Source organism: Topomyia yanbarensis, chromosome 1 (genome assembly GCF_030247195.1).
Source record: "Topomyia yanbarensis strain Yona2022 chromosome 1, ASM3024719v1, whole genome shotgun sequence".
In the NCBI taxonomy this organism is placed as follows: domain Eukaryota; kingdom Metazoa; phylum Arthropoda; class Insecta; order Diptera; family Culicidae; genus Topomyia; species Topomyia yanbarensis.
In genome coordinates, this window is record NC_080670.1 from 198,294,637 (window position 1) to 198,313,711 (window position 19,075).

Consider the following 19,075-nt stretch of genomic DNA (forward strand, 5'->3'; position numbering starts at 1 on the left):
GATATCATAGTCGCCGTCAAGAGCAGCCAAGTACAAGTCCTCGATTTTCGTCCTTAGCCCTCTGACGTTTTGGTAATACAATCGCAAACCATCGACGTCTCGTGCCAAGCGTCCCGGCAAATTGCAAGGACGTGATGTACCCGATGGCAAGCTGGAAACCAGAAGGTTTTCAGGAAGCGGATCGTCATTTAAAGCAAAATACTCGCCTGAGAAGGGAGTTGGGAAGACCCCCTCACGACCTCCGAACGCAGGACCGGGACGACTAAGCTGGTCGCTGGCTGGTAGCACGACTGCGTCGGAGCGCTCGGGGGCTTCCGCAGTGCGGCATAACAGGCGTCCCGGTGATGGCAGTGCAGCGTGAATTTGTTTGTGCGGTCTCGGTGATGACGGCGGAACAATGCTTCTTCGTAACGGTGGCAAGTTGTGCAAAAAAGGGATTCGGAAGTCGACGATGTAACATGTACTATTTCCCATCAGCTACTTAGTCACCATTGGGCTTTCCAAATTCTCAGTATGCAATTACGTAGTAATGCAATTACGTTTCCGGATTTTTGGTTCTCCATATATAGATGAACCTATGTACAGAGAGCTTTGCCATATTTGAATGATAATATCTCTTCAGGGGTGTTATCGTTCTGTTATCTCAATATCCCCTCGGGGGTGTTGATATACCCGCTCACTGCTTAAATAAAAATTCTAAATACCTCCGGGGGTTGGAAGTTTAATTCCTGCTATTGTAGTACCTGCAGATCGTTCAGCATCCCTCCGGAGGGGGGAAAATGCTCTGTTTTAATTGTTCTTTGTTATTTTCCTTACCCCTAACCTTACCACTTCTCCAATCCTTTCCATCAGGAAATGATGAAAAGACGATCCTTGGCAAGGCACAAATCTCTGATCAAAATGGGAAACGTGCCATTTGAGCCAGACGCTCCTGATTCCTGACAAATTTTACTGCTAGTAACAATCAGCCTTATTCTGCATTACGACGGATCGCTTTTTCGAACGAATATGGTTCGATCGAAGTAGGCCCCCATTTGATTTTGCTGTCGTTATTGAGAATGCAAATCACATTCGTTCGAAAAAGCGATCCGTCGTAATGCAGAATAAGGCTGAATAAAACGATCTAGATCAGTAGAATCTAATAAATCCAAGTGCCAAATTATGCTTACTACCTTGAATAAGGCACTAACAGATACCACAGAAAGTACCTGGTATGCTAATGTACTCCGATTCGAGACATGATCATCAACGCACCGATGTAGTTTTTGGGTCAATTAATTCATGCTGGAGAGAACGCGATCGCTCTCTATTCTAAAAAGAAAAAAGTGCTCTGCCAGTCGTTTTCGAGAGTGAAATGAGCGATCACCAAATCGGGAAAATTTCAGTGCAGACCGCATGCAAATGGACAACAGGGCATAATTAACCTTAGGGTGGTGTTTAAATTGATGTACCTGACGGTATACTTTTGTTTTCTTCCACAGCAAAACAGTTTACCTATTACAAAACTAGATGACTCGAGCAATATTAAGTTTATATTGCCCATCGTCGTAGGACCACCCCACACGCCAGAATGCATTACCAGTAAGTCTTCGATTCTTGATTGTATAAACTTACTACCACACAATGATTACCTACCATGCCTTTGGAAAAAAAACACTGATAAACACACTCTCGCTTTCAGGTTTATGCCGCTCTCTATACCCGCGCGTAGTGCTCGTGGATCTGTTCATACCATCTTGACTTTGCTACTATAGGTATGTGGCTTAGGCGGCTCAGTGGTTCAGCTCAACTCAACCCAAACAGTAAGTCGAGATCAGTTCTCGTCCGGCGATTCTTCAATTAGCATCCAAACGTTTTTTGTTGTTGCTGTGTGGTGATCGAAGCTCTTGCGTGTGTTGTGATTATTGTCGGAACAACGGTTGATTAAACGTCCGGTGTACCGGTCAAGAACTCGATACCCGCACCGAGTTCTGGAAATATGTATCCCGTATTTCGACACGAGAGGATCAATTTACCTGCTTGAAAGTGAAGCTATATGCGTCGGATTTCATGTTCAAATCGTGAGAACCACAATTAAAATACTGTATATAGAAGGGGTTGCAATCTTGACCTGACCATCAGTTTGTTCGCTAATCTTGCACCCCGAAGGGGATGACCATGAAGGATGTTGCTGTTGATGTTATTCTACTGGAAACGATTTTGACAACGTGATGGATTTGCTGTACAAGAAGGTATGTGTTATGGACTGTAAACAATTAGAACCATCATCATCATCACGTAATGAAACTTCAGTTTATAATTTACTATGACTCATCGTCTGGTGCCCTTCGGTGCTCTACGAGCAATTTCTTCGCCAGCCTTAGGGCCCAGTAACAAGAACATTCCTTCCCTTATTAGTGCTTCCTGAATGGGTTCCTATCGTGACAAGCACTGCGGCAGGAACACCACAATTGTTTGTAAATATAAGGGCATCCAACGGACGCGGCAAATGACTCATATAATATTCATTGATCACTTGTTGAATGTCGTTCGTTGGGCGAACTGAACGGCCTAGAGGTACATATTTACCTTACCGATCGCTGGCTGTAAACAGCCGCGTGTCGAGTGAAAAGTCGATGGTTTACAGCAGTAGTTAGTTTATCAACAATGTTGAAGTAAACATGCTGAAACAATATGTTCGTGTTATGAAGTCATGGAGGAGATGCTATTTTTAAATATTGATATAAGTAAACTGACTATGCGCTTCCAATCAAGCGTTGAGAGATGAACTATACTCGACTGTAGGAAATAAGGCGCGGAAAGCTGTCCGTTACTATCAAGTAGAGCGGTTGTCTCATGCGATAGGTAAAAAATCGAAAAAGTCGGTTTAGCAGAAGTTTTACGAAACATGGGAAGGTGCCTTCGACCAGTGAAGGTAGACTCATCAGGAATCAAGATATTCGTATATTCATTATTACAAATATCTAAAACTTAAATATAATTCGATTATAATTTGATATATAATTTGCTATCGTCTTAAGCTATAACCTCAGTTATCTAACAGAAATTTAAAGTTCTGGCACTTTGTAGGGATTTCCTAATCAAGAAACGTGGCATATATAACACAGTTTACCCCAAAATAGCGTTTGTCATGAGTTGACGACATGGTAGTACTGGTAAATAGATATTTTCGCATTTTTGACAATTGATGAAAATCTCTGAAAAATATATTTAATACCTTTATAGATGTGTTTTTATAGTAAGGTTTAAATGGTTCATTAGCCTGGCCTGTAGTGTATTGGCACTTCTTACCCTTTTTTCGCCCTTCTTCCAACTTCGTGGAACCTTCATAGATGTTTTTTTTTCTTTATCAAGGAAAAATTTTCAAAAGGGACCACTGCCGACTTCGTACGTGGTACTGTCGGATTCATATTGTTTTTTTATCCAGTACGCTCACCAACTAAACCTAAACTGCCTATGATCGCATATTTGTACTGCTTATTTGCGATCATTGGCAGTAAAGCTCTTGTATTTCCATGTTCTCGTCCTGTCGGGACCGCCGTTAGATATTGCTACGAGAGGATTTGTGCTCTTGTACCTCTTGTTTCCCTTATCCCCTTGGCTCCTCTGCGTTCGTTGTGCCATTTAGCATTGATCTTTGCCGCGATCTACTCGAATAGTACCCTACTCCGATGAAGAGACTTTCTCTAGTAAACAAAAAACCAGGTGATCCGATCAACTTGACTTATACACAGCTACCCCAGCAGATTTTTTTTCTCACCGCATTGGTACTCGTTCATATTTTCTTGCTTGTTGGCCTTGCTAGATTGCTGTTCGTTTCGCCACTGTTGCTGAAGTTCCGACAGTATTACTATCACTGCTTCGCTAACGGTATTCCATGTGTTGTCGTCTCGACACATCTCATCACCGATTTTCTCCCCGCTAAGCGAAGGCATCTTCCTTCGTGCTGCTGCGAATCTAGAGTAATCGAGCACCACATGCTCCGATGGTTGCTCGACATTCACACAGTTAGGACAGAAGAATGACGTTGTGTGTCCGAACCGATGTAGGTACTGACTGAAACAACCATGACCAGAGAGAACCAGCGTCGGGTAAAGGGTTATTTCTCCATGCTTCTCCTAATCCCAACCTTGCTGTCATTTAGCCATTTCAGCGTTGTCCGTATTCCCCTTGTCCCAGTTCACTTCTAACATTCGCTATCCTCCAATTGGGATGGTACCGATGGGCATCATTCCAGCCAGTGAGTCAGTTGAATCGACCGCAACCAGGATTTAAATTCGAAACCGCCCTTAAACATTCACTTTCACGTTGGAGTAAATTTTATGGCAAAACCAAACGCCTACATTTTAAATTGACACTATTTCATCCGCCAACCAAAACCGTCACGTGCTCTGTAGTGGCCAGTTTAGGTTAAATGTTGGCATGTTTAGCATTTTGAAGCATGCATGAGCAGTGTGTAGTATGTTTAGGGTAGTTTTGCTTGAAAAACCTAGTCAGTAGGGAACTAACCACGCTAAATAAGTCGACTGGTAAATGTTCCAAAAAAATGACTTTCTGTGAGCCGTGTCTACCAACATGGACATTAAGCTGTTAAGGAACGTTTGTAAACAAAAGTCACAGTAAAAGTCATTTTAGTGTGCCCAGTAAAGCAAAATGATAAGGCGGCTGGGCTGTTTAAAAGGGGGGAAGCCCATTTGGCATAAAGTCATTTGGCATAAAGCCACTTGGCATAACCATAGCGCGATTCAAGTGGTCATTTGGCATAAAGGTCATTTAGCATAATCGATTAAAACAAAATTGAAGTTAGATTACCATTTGGTATAAGGACCATTTCGCATAATGGCCATTTGGCATAACAAACATTAAACCTAATTTCTCAGGTCTATTTGATTAACATGTAACCGAAATAATAGGATACAAAATCGGTAATTTTCTGGTATGCAGTTTCCAGAATTACCATTGTACGATATGGACTACAGTCGTGATTCACAGGTTGGTCAATTTTTAACTGAACCGCTTTTTATTTGGACCTCCGCTAGTTGGATCTGAATGTCAAAATCTCATGTCAAATTCACTTTGCCAATCAAACTGACACTAATTAGAGATTTGACCAGATGCATTTTCGGTCCAACTAGCGAATCAAATTCGTTAGTTGGACGACTGTACACAAATTGCCTGAATTTTCCGGAAATACAATAAAACTACAGTCAACACTGAACTGGTCCTAGAAGACCTGCTAGGCAGCCAACTGCGCTTTAGCTTTCCTCTTTCTATTGAACATGAAAATTTGTTTGAATTTTATTCATTTTAAATGCAACTATGAATTTCTAAGAGTTTACATTATTCTGAATATTGTCAATTCTTCGAAAGTTTTTCATTTCGATAATAACTTAAAGCGTCTGAAATTTTACCTTCTTTTACATATATGTAGTAAATTGCTTTTAACTTTTAATTTTATTGCTTTAAGAAGCTTTTTTCTTGTGAATTGTGATTTTTCTCTTTTTTAAATTTAGACAGCAAACAAAAGTAAACGTCAGAAGAACAAACATTCGGAAAGCAAGAAACTATATATCTCGAATTAGATTTCATATTGTATAAAAAGTAGTTAGGTTAAAAAATTGTAGCAGGAGGAGTTTTGAACTAGCCTATCATTAGCAGATTACAATTACAGATTTTTTGTTGCATGACATTTCACAATTTTTTTAACTTTCATGCAAGATGACCAACATAGTTCTAAATGCAAATATTCTCAATGCACAAATTCCATACTTACTTTAGTTTTCTATGTAATCAATCTGACACAGAAATATTCTTCGTATCACTGAAGTCAATTCCTTCTTTCAAACATGAGCAGTTCTTGGAATCGCACTTATTTCAGTGAATCAAAACGCCATAAACATTTGAACGGGTATTTTCATACTTTATGCCACATGGCTCTTATGCCAAACGGCCGTTATGCACAACGACTTTTATGACAAAAGACCATTATGCCAAACGATCGCAATAACATTCAATATCCTGTACATTTTATGCCAAATGGCCTACTATAATTTTTTTTCTTATGCCAAACGGGCATAATGCCGAACGACTTTATGCCAAACAGGTTAGCCCAGATTTAAAGAATTATGTAACTTACAACTGCAGTTTGAACAGCATGATTTGAGATTTGTTCCTCCTTAAAGTTCAAACAAACTTATCGCAAATTTGCAGCTCCATTCTAGCCATATCCCACACAGCATCTGTTGAGATAGTTGCGTAAAGGGCGAACACGAGATTATTGCGCACCGAAAATGTCATGCCAATTTTCTTATGTTTAAAATCAAACCAAAATTTTAGGATAGTTTTATACATATATTTACTTCAAAAATCAAAAGAAAAGTTAATCGATGGAGCCTTGAGTGTAAAAATTGAACGCATTTTCGCTTGATGCCCTCCATCAAAGTCTTTACAGTGTCATCCGGTACCAGTTTCTCAGTTTTTTTTCCATTTTCTTAATATGTCCTTCTCGTCTTTGACTGTCTTCTTGCTCTTCCGAAGTTCCCGCTTTATCATTGCCCAGTACTGCTCCACCCGGCACAGCTCCGGACAGTTTGGCGGATTCATGTCCTTTGGAAGAAAATGGACAGAATTGGCCTCATACCACTCCAGGACACTTAGAATAGTGGCATGATGCCAAAATAGCGGAGCTTCGTCGTGATGCTGCAAGAACGGCAAAAGGCTCTCGAGGCACTCAGATTTGTAGATATCGCCATTTACTGTACCCTTTGTCACGAAACGCTTACTCCTCAGTCCGCAAGAGCAGATGGCCTGCCAAATGAGATATTTGAAGGCGAACTTCGACATTTTCTTCTTCTTAAATTTGTCGTCCACATAGAACTTGCTCTTGCCGGTGAAAAACTCCAACCCCGGAATTTTTGTTATACTTTTCGTCGTCCATCACACAGCAGCCATATTTTGTCAGCATCTTCTCGTAGAGCTTCCGTGCCCGAGTTTTAGCCGTCGATTGTTGCCGCTCATCGCGATTTGGGAAGTTCTGTACCTTGTATGTATGTAGTCCAGCTCTCTTCTTTGCATTCTGGACGTAGCTCTGCGACATGCCGATCTTTTTAGCCAAATCACGGCTTGAGACGTTGGGATTTGCTTTAATCATCCGCTTCACCTTTCCCTCCGTCTTTTTGTTCTCCGGTCCCGGTTTTCTTCCAGCTCCTTTGCCGTGGTCCAACGTCAGCCGCTCCTGGAACCGCTTCAACACTCTGGAAACGGTTGAATGTTCAACATTTTTCCAAACTGCCGGTGCGACAGGTCAGGAAATACCAGGTGTTTGGAAAGAATTTGTTCTCTCGACTCGCGTTGGTTCACCTCCATTTTCGTTGAATCGAAAAACACGACTTCGAGTTTGACAGCATGTAAACAATACACATCAATGAGAAAGTGTGCAAAATTTGGTTGATTTTTACCCAATGGTAAAAAAGTTATGCCCTGTTGAATGTGTCGCAATAATTTCGTGTTCGCCCTTTACTGCTTAGCATCACTTGATTCCGCTGTGTCTCGAGTGCCGCACATAATCTTCGTACCTCAGCATCAATGATGCTACACTGGCCAGAAGACGCCTCTTGTTACTACTTCGCCCGGCACAGTTTGGCATAATTCTGGCTAGAGCGTAAATAGCTTTGGCAGCCTTCTCGCAGGCATACATCCAGTTCCAGAGCGTTGGACCCAAGATAGAGCCTTAATTCTAATCCCCTCTTTGTATTGCAGATCAGAACCCGGTTCAGGACACAATTCTGCAAGGTAGTTAAGGATCTTCAATTGGTGTTGCTGTGTTGCACGCGTTTTTTGACGTATATCGTTACCACGACGCAATAGGGATTTCCTCCCCTTTTCTGTTTGAGCGCCCCGTATCAGCTCTCGCGATTACTGTCATATTGGTGTCCATCGTAGATTTGCCTTTCCGGAATCATACCTGGTATTTCGACAGAACGGGATAGCTGTTACAAACCTCTTCAGGATAACCAAAATTTTCTCGAGCGTGTTCAGTAAGCATGTTCATCTATACGATGATGTTTTCTCAGGCGGTTTCCTGGTTTTGGCAGTAGTGGCTTCTGTTACTTTCATTTGCCTGGGAAGATTTTTCTAGAAAATTTTGTACCAATTTCCGAAAATTTCCAAGAATACCTGGATTGCCGCTCTCAGAGCGATATTAGCGATTCCACCCGGTTTGGGTGCATTTTTAAACTTTGACGAATTTCGCGCTAAATCGTGTTCAGAGTAAGCAGCTCAGCTTCTCAGATTTTGATGAAACTTTCTATACATGAAGACTTTGTCACAAAAGCCACTTTGCCTACTTTGTTTTTTTTTCCAAAAATGGTCTAGACTGTCTTTTGAAAAGGGTCAAACTTTTGTTACCAATTTTCTTCAATTGGCTATAGTCTAAAAATTACAAATCCTGCAAAAAAATGTTGTAGGAATGATTTTCACAAAATTAGTCAAATTTTTTAATAAAAATATTGAAAAAATTCTTCATCGACTCCTGCACTGAAAAAAAATCGATTTTAAAAATTTAAAGTCGATTTACAAAAAACCCCTCTTTGATTTGGATGAAATTTTGTTCCAAGATAGGTAATTATGTTCCCTATCTACCGTCAAAAATTCAAGTTGGGCACTTTCAAGGAAAAAAAGTTATTTGAAAAAAATTTCCTCGTCCAAACTGAATTTTTTTTAGTGTATTTTTTATCGAAAACTAAGCCAATGAAAGTCATGATCATCTCAGAATCCAATTCCCCAACTGCTAGTTGCCTAATACATGCAAAAAGTATCAGTAACGAATTTGGTATATATATATATATATATATATATATATATATATATATATATATATATATATATATATATATATATATATATATATATATATATATATATATATATATATATATATATATATATATATATATATATATATATATATATATATATATATATATATATATATATATATATATATATATATATATATATATATATATATATATATATATATATATATATATATATATATATATATATATATATATATATATATATATATATATATATATATATATATATATATATATATATATATATATATATATATATATATATATATATATATATATATATATATATATATATATATATATATATATATATATATATATATATATATATATATATATATATATATATATATATATATATATATATATATATATATATATATATATATATATATATATATATATATATATATATATATATATATATATATATATATATATATATATATATATATATATATATATATATATATATATATATATATATATATATTTTAATGGGCTGATAGGACTGCAGCTTATAGCTTGAGGGATCTCGGTCCGTCCCGCGAGACAAAATTTGCAAAATCGGAAGGATTAGCGACTGTCCGCCAATTAAACACCGGTCCTCAGGAGGAGGACTAAATTTTGCGCCTGTTTGTCTCGAAGTGTGTAACGTCAAGTTCTCTATTTTGTCTGGTCCAATGTATCCTGCTCCTAACAACGCGTGCTAAGTCGTCAGTGATGCAATTAAAACTTCGTATTGATTCCGCTTCTATTTTCTTCCTGATCTCCTCATGGGTCCCCTAGGTCAGAAGCGGATCAATCGACTGTTAAGTAAATTAGAGATCGCAGTCAGCCGTGATGTCCGCGAATTTCATACATACACACAAACTGTTTGGCGCAAGTTCAGAGCGTGTAACGTCGTGTAATCTAGTCTGTCATCCTATGGACCATCATCCTACAGCAGTATTAGTCCTTACTCGCGAATACTTTTCCTTCAACTGTGCTGTTCCTTCTCTATCTTATAACATAACTCGATTATCCCTGTTCTAGTCAATATACATATTAATTACATTATGGGCCAGGCAAACCCTTAATTTTTCTATTATTATTATCCTGAGTAGCTATACCTGTGAAGGTATTTTATGATTTCGCAAAAAAGAATCTCTGCCAATAAAGGCGTAAGAAATATTTATCCACTATTAACCATAAAGTTTGCTCGAACCGAATGTCCGACTGGTTCGACTCGAATAGACCACACCGACCCGAAAGGGTTGCTTATCATTTCTGAGAGCCGGTGTGCTTGGTCGAGTTTAGTAATCATAAGAACAAGTCCTGAATAATTAACTATCTCTTAGGTGCCAGTCCTGCACTCCTTTCCTGAACTAGCCTCATACTCACGATCAAAAGAGTCGACAACTAGTAGGATCCACATGTCCCCCACCCAAGCGAATTAATCAACTTGCAAGTAGGAGTACATATCTACCAACCAGCCAAGAAGACTTCCGAATCAATGAGAATGGACCATGCCAGTCGAAGGCCACAGGCCCAGCGCCATCTCGTACAGTGTCATTGTCATTTCTCAAGATGAGAACCTACAAAGCCTAACTGTTCGTATCTGCTAGTCCGTATAGATTTTGGTTTGCTGAAACGAAACAAGAAAAGCAAAACAATTGTGATTAGTATCGTAACTATAATAAATAAATAAACGATTTCTCCTCTGTTGTCGGTTTCCCTGTTCGCAGTCCTCCCTCCTGTTCCTGATCTGTTTAGGCCACTGGCTTTCCGTTTCCTTGGCCGTCCCGCTCTCCCGCACACATCGTAGCAGGAGAAACAAATGAAAAAACAAAACAAAATGAAAATAAATGGACGTCTGCTATCTGTGCCTAAATTGTTGTTGCTTCTCAGTTTTGCACGACTCAGGGGGGACTTGGCCTTGATCCCAATGCTCTGTCACCGATGTTACGTGATATTCGTTATGGAATATTCTTTGTTCGGGGGCCATTCATAAACAATGTTGTACTTTTTTTTATCCCTGATCCGCTGATACGTCTAAAATTCATTTTTAGTTTTTATCTCGTTACGTGACGCTCTTCCCCTATTGTCAATATCCAACATCATTTATGTATGGTCCCCTGGTGATATATTTAGAGCAGACAATCCAATGAAAAATAGGATTGACAGGATTTTAGTGCGCTCTTGGCGCCTTGTGTCACATCTTCATGTTTGTTATACATTCTAAGAATACCAAAGCATGCGATGTGATGACCGGAAGATTAGAGAAGCAACTCCTCCCCTTCCCCCCCAGTAACGAATTTGGTATATATTCATAACAAACTCCTTGAATGAGGGCAAAGATAAGCCAGTACCTTGTCTATGTATCTGCTCGGAAGGTAGAGATTGATGGTGTAGTCTCCAACATGGGCTTTAATTGCGTCGTATGGGGTTCGCTCCTTCAAGAACGCTTTGCTTCGGCGAGTGAAAAGTATGGTTCGCAAGCAATTGCGTTCAGGAAAAATCACGGAGTATATGAAGACAACTTATTTTCCATCAGCCTTATTTTGAACCTTTCGCCGAATCAGCTCTTCCAAACTTTGATCTTTTGGACGGGGCTAGTCTACCTTAGTTTGCCTTTTTGTGCCGCGAGCAAGAGGGTGAATATTTTGACGTTTTTTTTGAAAAATAAGTTAAGCTGGCTTCCTGGCTCAGCTAGTTGCCAAAAATGACAGCGAGCGCACTTTAAGCAACGTTCACATCGGTACGAGCCAATGTTGTTAACTCGACCTGAAACTTATTGAATGCAAAAAAGCTTCATTTAGATGTGCTTTACTGGTATTCAGGTGATAAAAGCGTTCAGATTGTGTGGAAGAAGAAGCGATGCAAGAGAAAGCGTGATTTCTCATATATTGTTAATAGTTACTTGTATTGAATCCAACTTTTAAACGGTGTTGTACAGTTCTTGTGAACAGAACTTGAACATTTGAACCGTAGCTAGCGGTACTGCCATTTGGTGGCAGCTTCAGGCAACAAACAGTTTTCACGGGATGGCCGCGAGGCATGAACTGCCGTTGTTGCAAACAATTGGACCCGCAGCTACTTATTGTAGAAACAAGGCACTGTGGAAAATGCGGAGAGAATCATGAGAAGTTTTCCTACTGTGGAGAGACTCCGCATGATCTCTCGACATATCCCGCAAATAAATTATGTGGGGACAAAACGAAATTTTTTTAAAGTACGCTCCGATAAGAAATGCAAAAGAGCGCTACGACACCGACAACGGCTAATTTCTACGTTTCCTTGTATACTAAAGAGCGAAAGCCTGACCATCCCATTGTGGGAACATCTTCTAATGTGCCAATAAATTTCCGAAAGAGAAAAATCAATTTTCTCTCCTAAACTTCCTCGTAAAGACCTGATAGTGTCCCTTGAAGGGTGCTGTTACAAATCCGAAGTAAGTAGTTCCTGGTCTCGGTAATTTTAGAAACTAGCAGGAATTGCCACATGGGACATCAAAAACCCCAAGTGCCCCTATATTTCAGTCCCTACATTTCCGCCCAGGTTTTACACAATGCATTTGCATTACGATTAAAGGTCAGACGAAACGAGTACCCGACACGAACAACTGTGAACAGTCTCCTACTTCGTGGTGAGCAGAGATTGCTTAGAATTATACGCGAGAGGGACTTTTGAACGTCGAATCGCCCGAATTTTTCCCAATATACGCCACGCTACAAATGCAGAAGAAAAACTTGATGAAAGCTGAAAAACGCGATCATTGGCACGTCGAAGGATTAACGAACGGATCATCAGAGAAACAATGTTTCGTCTGGTGGCTAGGGCTTACGTTGTGTATTCGATTCATCCTGTGATTGGAATGCACGGAATGTTCGTCGTATGACAACTATGGTATCAAATTGCAATCAGTAGGCTGTATCTCGTGGTTTTGGAACCATTTAGTGATTTGACCCCGGAATGGACATTCCGGAGCAGGTTCCCGTGGGGCCGTGAGTGGCCATTCAATTCCAATTCCATTTTTCAAGTTGCCACACGGTCCCTTAACAATAAAAAACAGGCTTCTGAGACAATTTGAAGAGTTTTGATACTCATATTGCTAGGACATTATTAAAATTTACAAATCATTCCTTAGTACTGGAACATTACTCCGGAAAACCCGGATTACCAAAAACCAGATCCGTTCTTCCGGTTCTGTTTTACAGAATCAAAAAGCGGACGAGTTCCTGAAGCCAAAACATCTTAAAGTGTCCAAATCGGTTAAAGGAAGCCATAGCTATGAGCATTTCAATTTGTGGGTACCCGGGTACCCTCGTTGGCCTGTTAAAGGTGTTTTTTTTTGTGTTTCTTGAACCAAAAGACAAGAGTTCGTCTTCGCTTTCTCGTCAGCAAACCAGAGCTACATTTGCTTCCCGGGACATCATTCGGGACATGTGGCTTTAGGCGTTCACATATGTCGTGTGAACTGTTTGGAATTTTTTGTGTCTAACTAGTGCTAATTTGGGTACTAGTTTAGATACATCGTCTAACTAGACACCCAGATGGTGCTAGTTACTGACGAGATGAATTCGAAACACAAAAAAAACAAAACTTAATTAAAATTAGGTCTTGTGCCCTTAACGCGCAAAACGGTTTAGTCCAATTTTTATTGCATAACTGTTAAAGGTGTTTTTTTGGTTGGACACATAACTGTTTATTTTTAATGCAGCTAGCATGGTAAATTCTTGGTTGAGGTGCGATCTTTGAGGTAAAATTATTTTCAGCAGTTGTGAAAAGCATACAAAAGGTATCTGGCAAAGATGAACGCTTGTTATCTTTAGATTTACGGCAGGGCCTAGTCGAGAAAATTAAGAGGAGCAAGAAGCCTGTTGTCTCTTCTCCTAGACCCAGAGTGGTAAAGAGCTATACAGTCTTATTCTGCATTACGACGGATCACATTTTTGAACGAATGTGGTTCGATCGAAGTAGGCTCCCGTTTGGTTTTGCTGTCGTTATTGAGAATGCAGATCACATTGGTTCGAAAAAGCGATCCGTCGTAATAGAGAATAATGCTGATAGAGTTTGCTGGGAAGTTCCGAGAACCCAGGCGATTACAGAGAAAATACAGCAGTATTTTTGCAATATCGTCGATCGATCTTTGGAATTTCTTGTGAAAAAAAAGGTTTATAAACTGAACTATGGCTTCCATAAAGTTACGGTGAGTTTAAAAACCTAAATCGATTTATGGCGTACTTGAATGACAATATCTCTTGGGGGGTGTTGTCGTTCTGTCATCTCGGGGGTGTTGAAATATCCGCTCATCAATAAGTGTCTTATTCTTTTGAGAGTGAAAAATACTTCCGCATTGTCTGTTCTCTGTGTCGTTATTTTCCTTATTCCCAACCTTGCCACTTACCTGATCCTTCTTATCAGGAAAACTACGAAGACAAATCATGGCAAGACAAATCTTTGATCAACATGGGAAGTGAGAAAACTAATCATCTTCAAACTAAATTACAAACCATCGTTTTTTCCTTCGTTGGGTCCCCTTTCTAACTTCAACTGATGTACGGTATGGGACCCCGTGGTGGATGATTTTGAGACATTTTTTGGATTTCTGAGTCGGCTCTCAACGAAACACTCTTGAAAAACAAATCTTGTGTAGTTTTCACACTTCGCGAAAGGTTAGTAGTTGTCAATACAAGTCATGGCCTTCTTCGCACTGCATCTTAAACGTGTTACAGTAATGCTGATTTCGTTTTTAGAATCGACTTGCTCTAGGTTCGCTCTGAGCTGTCACTTTTGTATGGGTTTTGTAAATAAAAAGCGAACCTAGGGCGACTCTGATCTAAAACCGAAATCAGCATAAATGAAACGGGTCTTATAATTAGGTATCACACCAATCGACATAACCCCACAAAATCAGAAGAATGAACTTCGTTTGATTTCAAGCTGTTTGGGACACTGGCGTTTTGCTTGGGAAGTTGCCGATGATGAGAATTTTGTACTCTATTTTGAAGGTGTCCTACAGATTGTCTTGGCTTTGTAAAAAATCAAATATCATTGAATCACCCAGAAAGCTTTTTTTTTATCTGGGAAATCTCTGTAAATTGTGGAGCAACAAGCTTCCCCGACACGCAATTACTCGCGCTATTCAATTATGCGATGCTCGTTCAGATATTTACCAACGTTTTCTGTATAAAATTTTATCACCTGGTCTCACCCTTTTTGATAACGAACGGCAGCCTATATAATGCTAAATGAAGGTTTCTCCCCCTCACCGACCTCCATTGAGCTTGCTAGAGTCATCAACTGATAACAGAATTTCGCGATAAAGAATCGCACCGTTGAAGGCATCCGCTGGCTGAGGCGAAGCGATGCAACCCAGTTCGCTTGTAAATTTTGGCATCTATTAAAGCAACTATAGTTCCTTAAATTATTGCCCTTAAACATCTTTTCTCGTGTTGCAATGATACGTTAACTTTTTTGAGGATAACTAATTAACCGATAATATGACGCAACAACTTTTTCAGGTAAGACTGTCATTCCATTTTCTAGAATATCTGATTCACTCTCATTTTGTCAAACTCACCGAAATTCGTCGAACGAACCATAATCCCACGTTGATCTATTCTTTTTTTCTTCCAGATTCCTCTCCTCCTGCTAGCATTGCTGCTGGCCGTTACCCCACCGTGCCACACCCGCGAGGAAGGCGAATTCGAACCGGTCGATGGTCTCTGCGATCGATGCGTCTGCATCGTTCGTAACCAGAGTACCATCCAACAGCACGACTACTCCCTGCTAGACTGTTCGACAAAAAACCTACAGCACATGCTGGTCGCCTGGCCGGATGTCTTCGATGGTCAGTTAACGGCCAGTTCAGAAATTGTCTTCTCACTGTCCGGGAACAACATCAACGCACTGCAGCAACTACCGGCCACCGATGCCGATCTGGTGTTCAGCTGTCGGCACTGTAATTTGAGTGAACTGTCCAGTGGGATCTTTCTGGATGCTCCTAATGTGATTCGGTTGGATCTTAGTTGGAATCGGCTCACCGGTGACGTTCTCCGACCGGATGTGTTTCGCGGGCGGTACGCCGAGCAAGAGTACGAATCGATCGCACTGGATGAGCTGGATTTGAGCTACAATGTGATTGAGTATCTGGATGAATCACTGTTTGAGCATATGGCTCATTTGAGGAAACTATCCCTGGCGCACAATCCGATTGAGGAGATTTCCGAAGGTACGGCAATTGCCATCGGATCGATTACGCGGTTGGAATATTTGGATCTGTCGTATACCGAGCTGGAGGATATCCCCGGGAGAGTATTCCAGAAGATTGATAATTTGAGGGAACTGTTAATTCAGGGTAATCGATTCACGGCGGTTCCCGGTTCGGTGGCACTTTTGAAACCTACGCTGATTTCGCTGTATATCGGCGAGAATCCGATCCAATTGTTGAATGATGAAAGTTTCTTCGGTAGGGTAGTTCCGTTAGCGATTAAACCAACGTTTCATGTGTGTTTTCTGTTTCAGACTTGGAGAAACTCACTCATCTAAACATCAGTGGGATGCCCCGACTGGAAGAAATTGACATAGGAACGTTTAGCGGATTGAAATCGTTGGAAGTGCTGATCTGTAACCATAATCCGGAGCTTAGCGCGTTCGACTTGAGTGATCTGAAAGGATTAGTACGATTGCGAGAGGTGAGTTCAGGGTGCGGAATTTGAATTTTTGAAAAATGAGTTGGAAGCTTCTACGTACGCTTGTACAGTCGTGATTCGCTGGTTGGGCCACACCCTCTGTTCAACTAACGAATTTGATGCCCTAGTTGAACCGAAAATGCATCTGCTCACATCTCTTATTATTATCAGTTTGATTGCCAAAGTGAATTTGACATAAAATTTTGACATTCAGATGTTTTTTAGTTGGACAATGGGCCAACTAGCGGAGGTTCAACTAAAAAGCGGACCAGTTAAATAGTGGCCAACCAGCGAAACACGACTGTATTGTGTGCAAGCGTGAGCATCGGAAACACCAAATTATGGAGTTTGATCACCCTTATTCTACACAGCGTGTGACGTGAGGTGACCAATCTCAATTCACTGTACATGCCTTTTTATCCTGATTTTGTTGAAGAGGCATTTCCTAACCTAACTCGAGTCGTCTCTCAGAATTGGGTGAGGAACGTCGTTTAATCTTCAATTTGTATATTACAGAACCCAGAATTTTAAGTAATTTGGGCTTCAAATTCGTATCATCAGTATCTAGCAGATCGGCTTGGCCATCAGATAGACGACGCTAAATCCAATTTCTCGTTGAAATCATGGTTGAAATGATCGGCCCTATTCTGCGCGGCGAGTGACGTGAGACGACTAATCTCACCCAATTCCGAAGAGTCATTTCAGGTGACGTGAGACGCCCATTTAACCGCAATGGAGAATCTCACCTCAGAATCGAGTGAAAAAAGTCACGTAAAGTGACGTGAGCTTAGTCACGTCACGTCACGCTCCGAGCAGAATAAAGCTAGACATTTACTCAAATATAACAAATTCCATAGAAGAAGTCTTCAATTCCAAGCTTATTTTAGCTTTCAAAATATCCGAGAAAATGTTTATTCAGGAAAATGGCGTGCAACCGTGTATCTAATAACTTTACATTTTATTCCATTCCCTCTCGCTCCAGCTGGACCTCTCGAACAACGCACTGCAGCACCTACACCTAGACGAACCGATACCGAAGCACGACGACAGCTCGGACATTGCCCACATCGAAGTGTTCCCGAAACTACGCACGGTCCAACTGGACGACAATCCGTGGCACTGCGACTGTGAACTGCACGAAAGCGTTCAATCACTGCGAAACATTCTGGACGAGGAAGAAGATTTCGAATCGGAAGCTCGCTGTGAAACTCCGAATGATTTGACGGCGCTCCCGCTGACGGAGTTGGATGGAAAGTCACTCTGTTTGGCACCACCGAAGAAGGTTCCGAAAATTCCGATCTACGAGGCACCACCTTTCCTGCGACCCCGTTCGATTGTGCTGTCCATTCTGTCGGTGGGGGTTGTGCTGCTGATTGGGTTTATCATCGGATTGGTTATTGTGTGCATCAAGCGCCGGTTGAAGGAAAGTGATTTAGGGTTCACTTCGCCGGTGAGGTACTCGACGGTGCGTAACAGTACGACGTCGAATATCTTGCAGCAGGCTTAGGAGGGGAAGGCAGGGAAGCGAATTTTTGTACGTTCTAGTCTGATTTTATCGTGTAAGTTTAAATTAAGTTTTAGAGATAAATAAACATGAACAGTTAAGGATTCTTCATTTTCATTTTGTCTCGTCAGAATCTGCCACTAACGTGGCATGTCTTCGCGCCATTTTTCGGGTGTTAAGGGATAGGGAGGGGAAAAAAGTAAGGAAATGAAAAATGATGACACAAAACAACCATAACAGACAAACAGTAAACGGCCAGAATTCGTCACTCCGGAAAAAAATGAACCCTAATGATGAAAAGGCATATTTGAATTCACTGCAATGGGATAGGAAGAACACATATCTTCACATTATAGTACACTCGTCGTAGTCGGACGCCAAGGCCCAAGGGGTTAAGAGAGGAGAAGAATGCAGCACGGGCGAGGATGCTGCAGCACGGAACGAGACAATGTGAAGCGATACAAACAAGCACGGAACAGGCAAACCTCGGTCCTCCGGAGAAAGAAGTGCCAACAGGAGAAACGAGATCGCGAAGCGATGGTACAACTGTACCGCGTGAACGACACACGGAAGTTCTACGAGAAGCTGATCAGTTCGCGCCAAGGCTACGTTCCGCAAGCCGATATGTGCAGGGACTTAGACGACAACCTTCTTACGAACAAGTGTGAGGTGATTGAGAGGTGGAAGCAGTACTATGACGAAGACCTAAACGATGATGCAGCAGAGGACGAAGGCGGTATGGCAACGGATCTTGGAGCACGCGCAGAAGACGAAAGGCTGCCGGCCTCTGATCTCAAAGAAGTCAAGGAGTAGATCGGTCGGCTGAAAAACAAAGCTGCCGGTGTAGATCAACTACCGAGCGAGTTTTTAAAATACGGTGGTGAAACACTGGCTAGAGCGCTGCACTGGGTGACAAGTTGGATTGCTGCAACTACCACGCGATCACACTATTTAGCGCCGCCTACAAGGTCCTCTCCCACATTCTTTGCCGTCGATTGTCACCATTTGCAAGGGAG

At 40.9% G+C, this 19,075-nt stretch overlaps 1 protein-coding gene across 2 annotated transcripts; it reads left to right on the forward strand.

Moving 5' to 3' along the window:
- Positions 1 to 1,475: 1,475 nt before the first annotated feature.
- Positions 1,476 to 18,170, forward strand: LOC131687169 (carboxypeptidase N subunit 2). 2 transcript variants are annotated; one of them, XM_058971225.1, is made up of 5 exons: positions 1,476 to 1,581; positions 1,682 to 2,231; positions 15,501 to 16,332; positions 16,389 to 16,558; positions 17,538 to 18,170. In XM_058971225.1, the coding sequence occupies exons 2-5, from the start codon at positions 2,211 to 2,213 to the stop codon at positions 18,060 to 18,062; spliced, it is 1,548 nt and encodes a 515-aa protein (XP_058827208.1). In that variant the 5' UTR covers positions 1,476 to 1,581; positions 1,682 to 2,210; the 3' UTR covers positions 18,063 to 18,170. The 2 variants fall into 2 exon arrangements, with proteins under 2 accessions (XP_058827208.1, XP_058827214.1); XM_058971231.1 differs by lacking the exons at positions 1,476 to 1,581; positions 1,682 to 2,231 and adding an exon at positions 15,172 to 15,385.
- Positions 18,171 to 19,075: the final 905 nt, after the last annotated feature.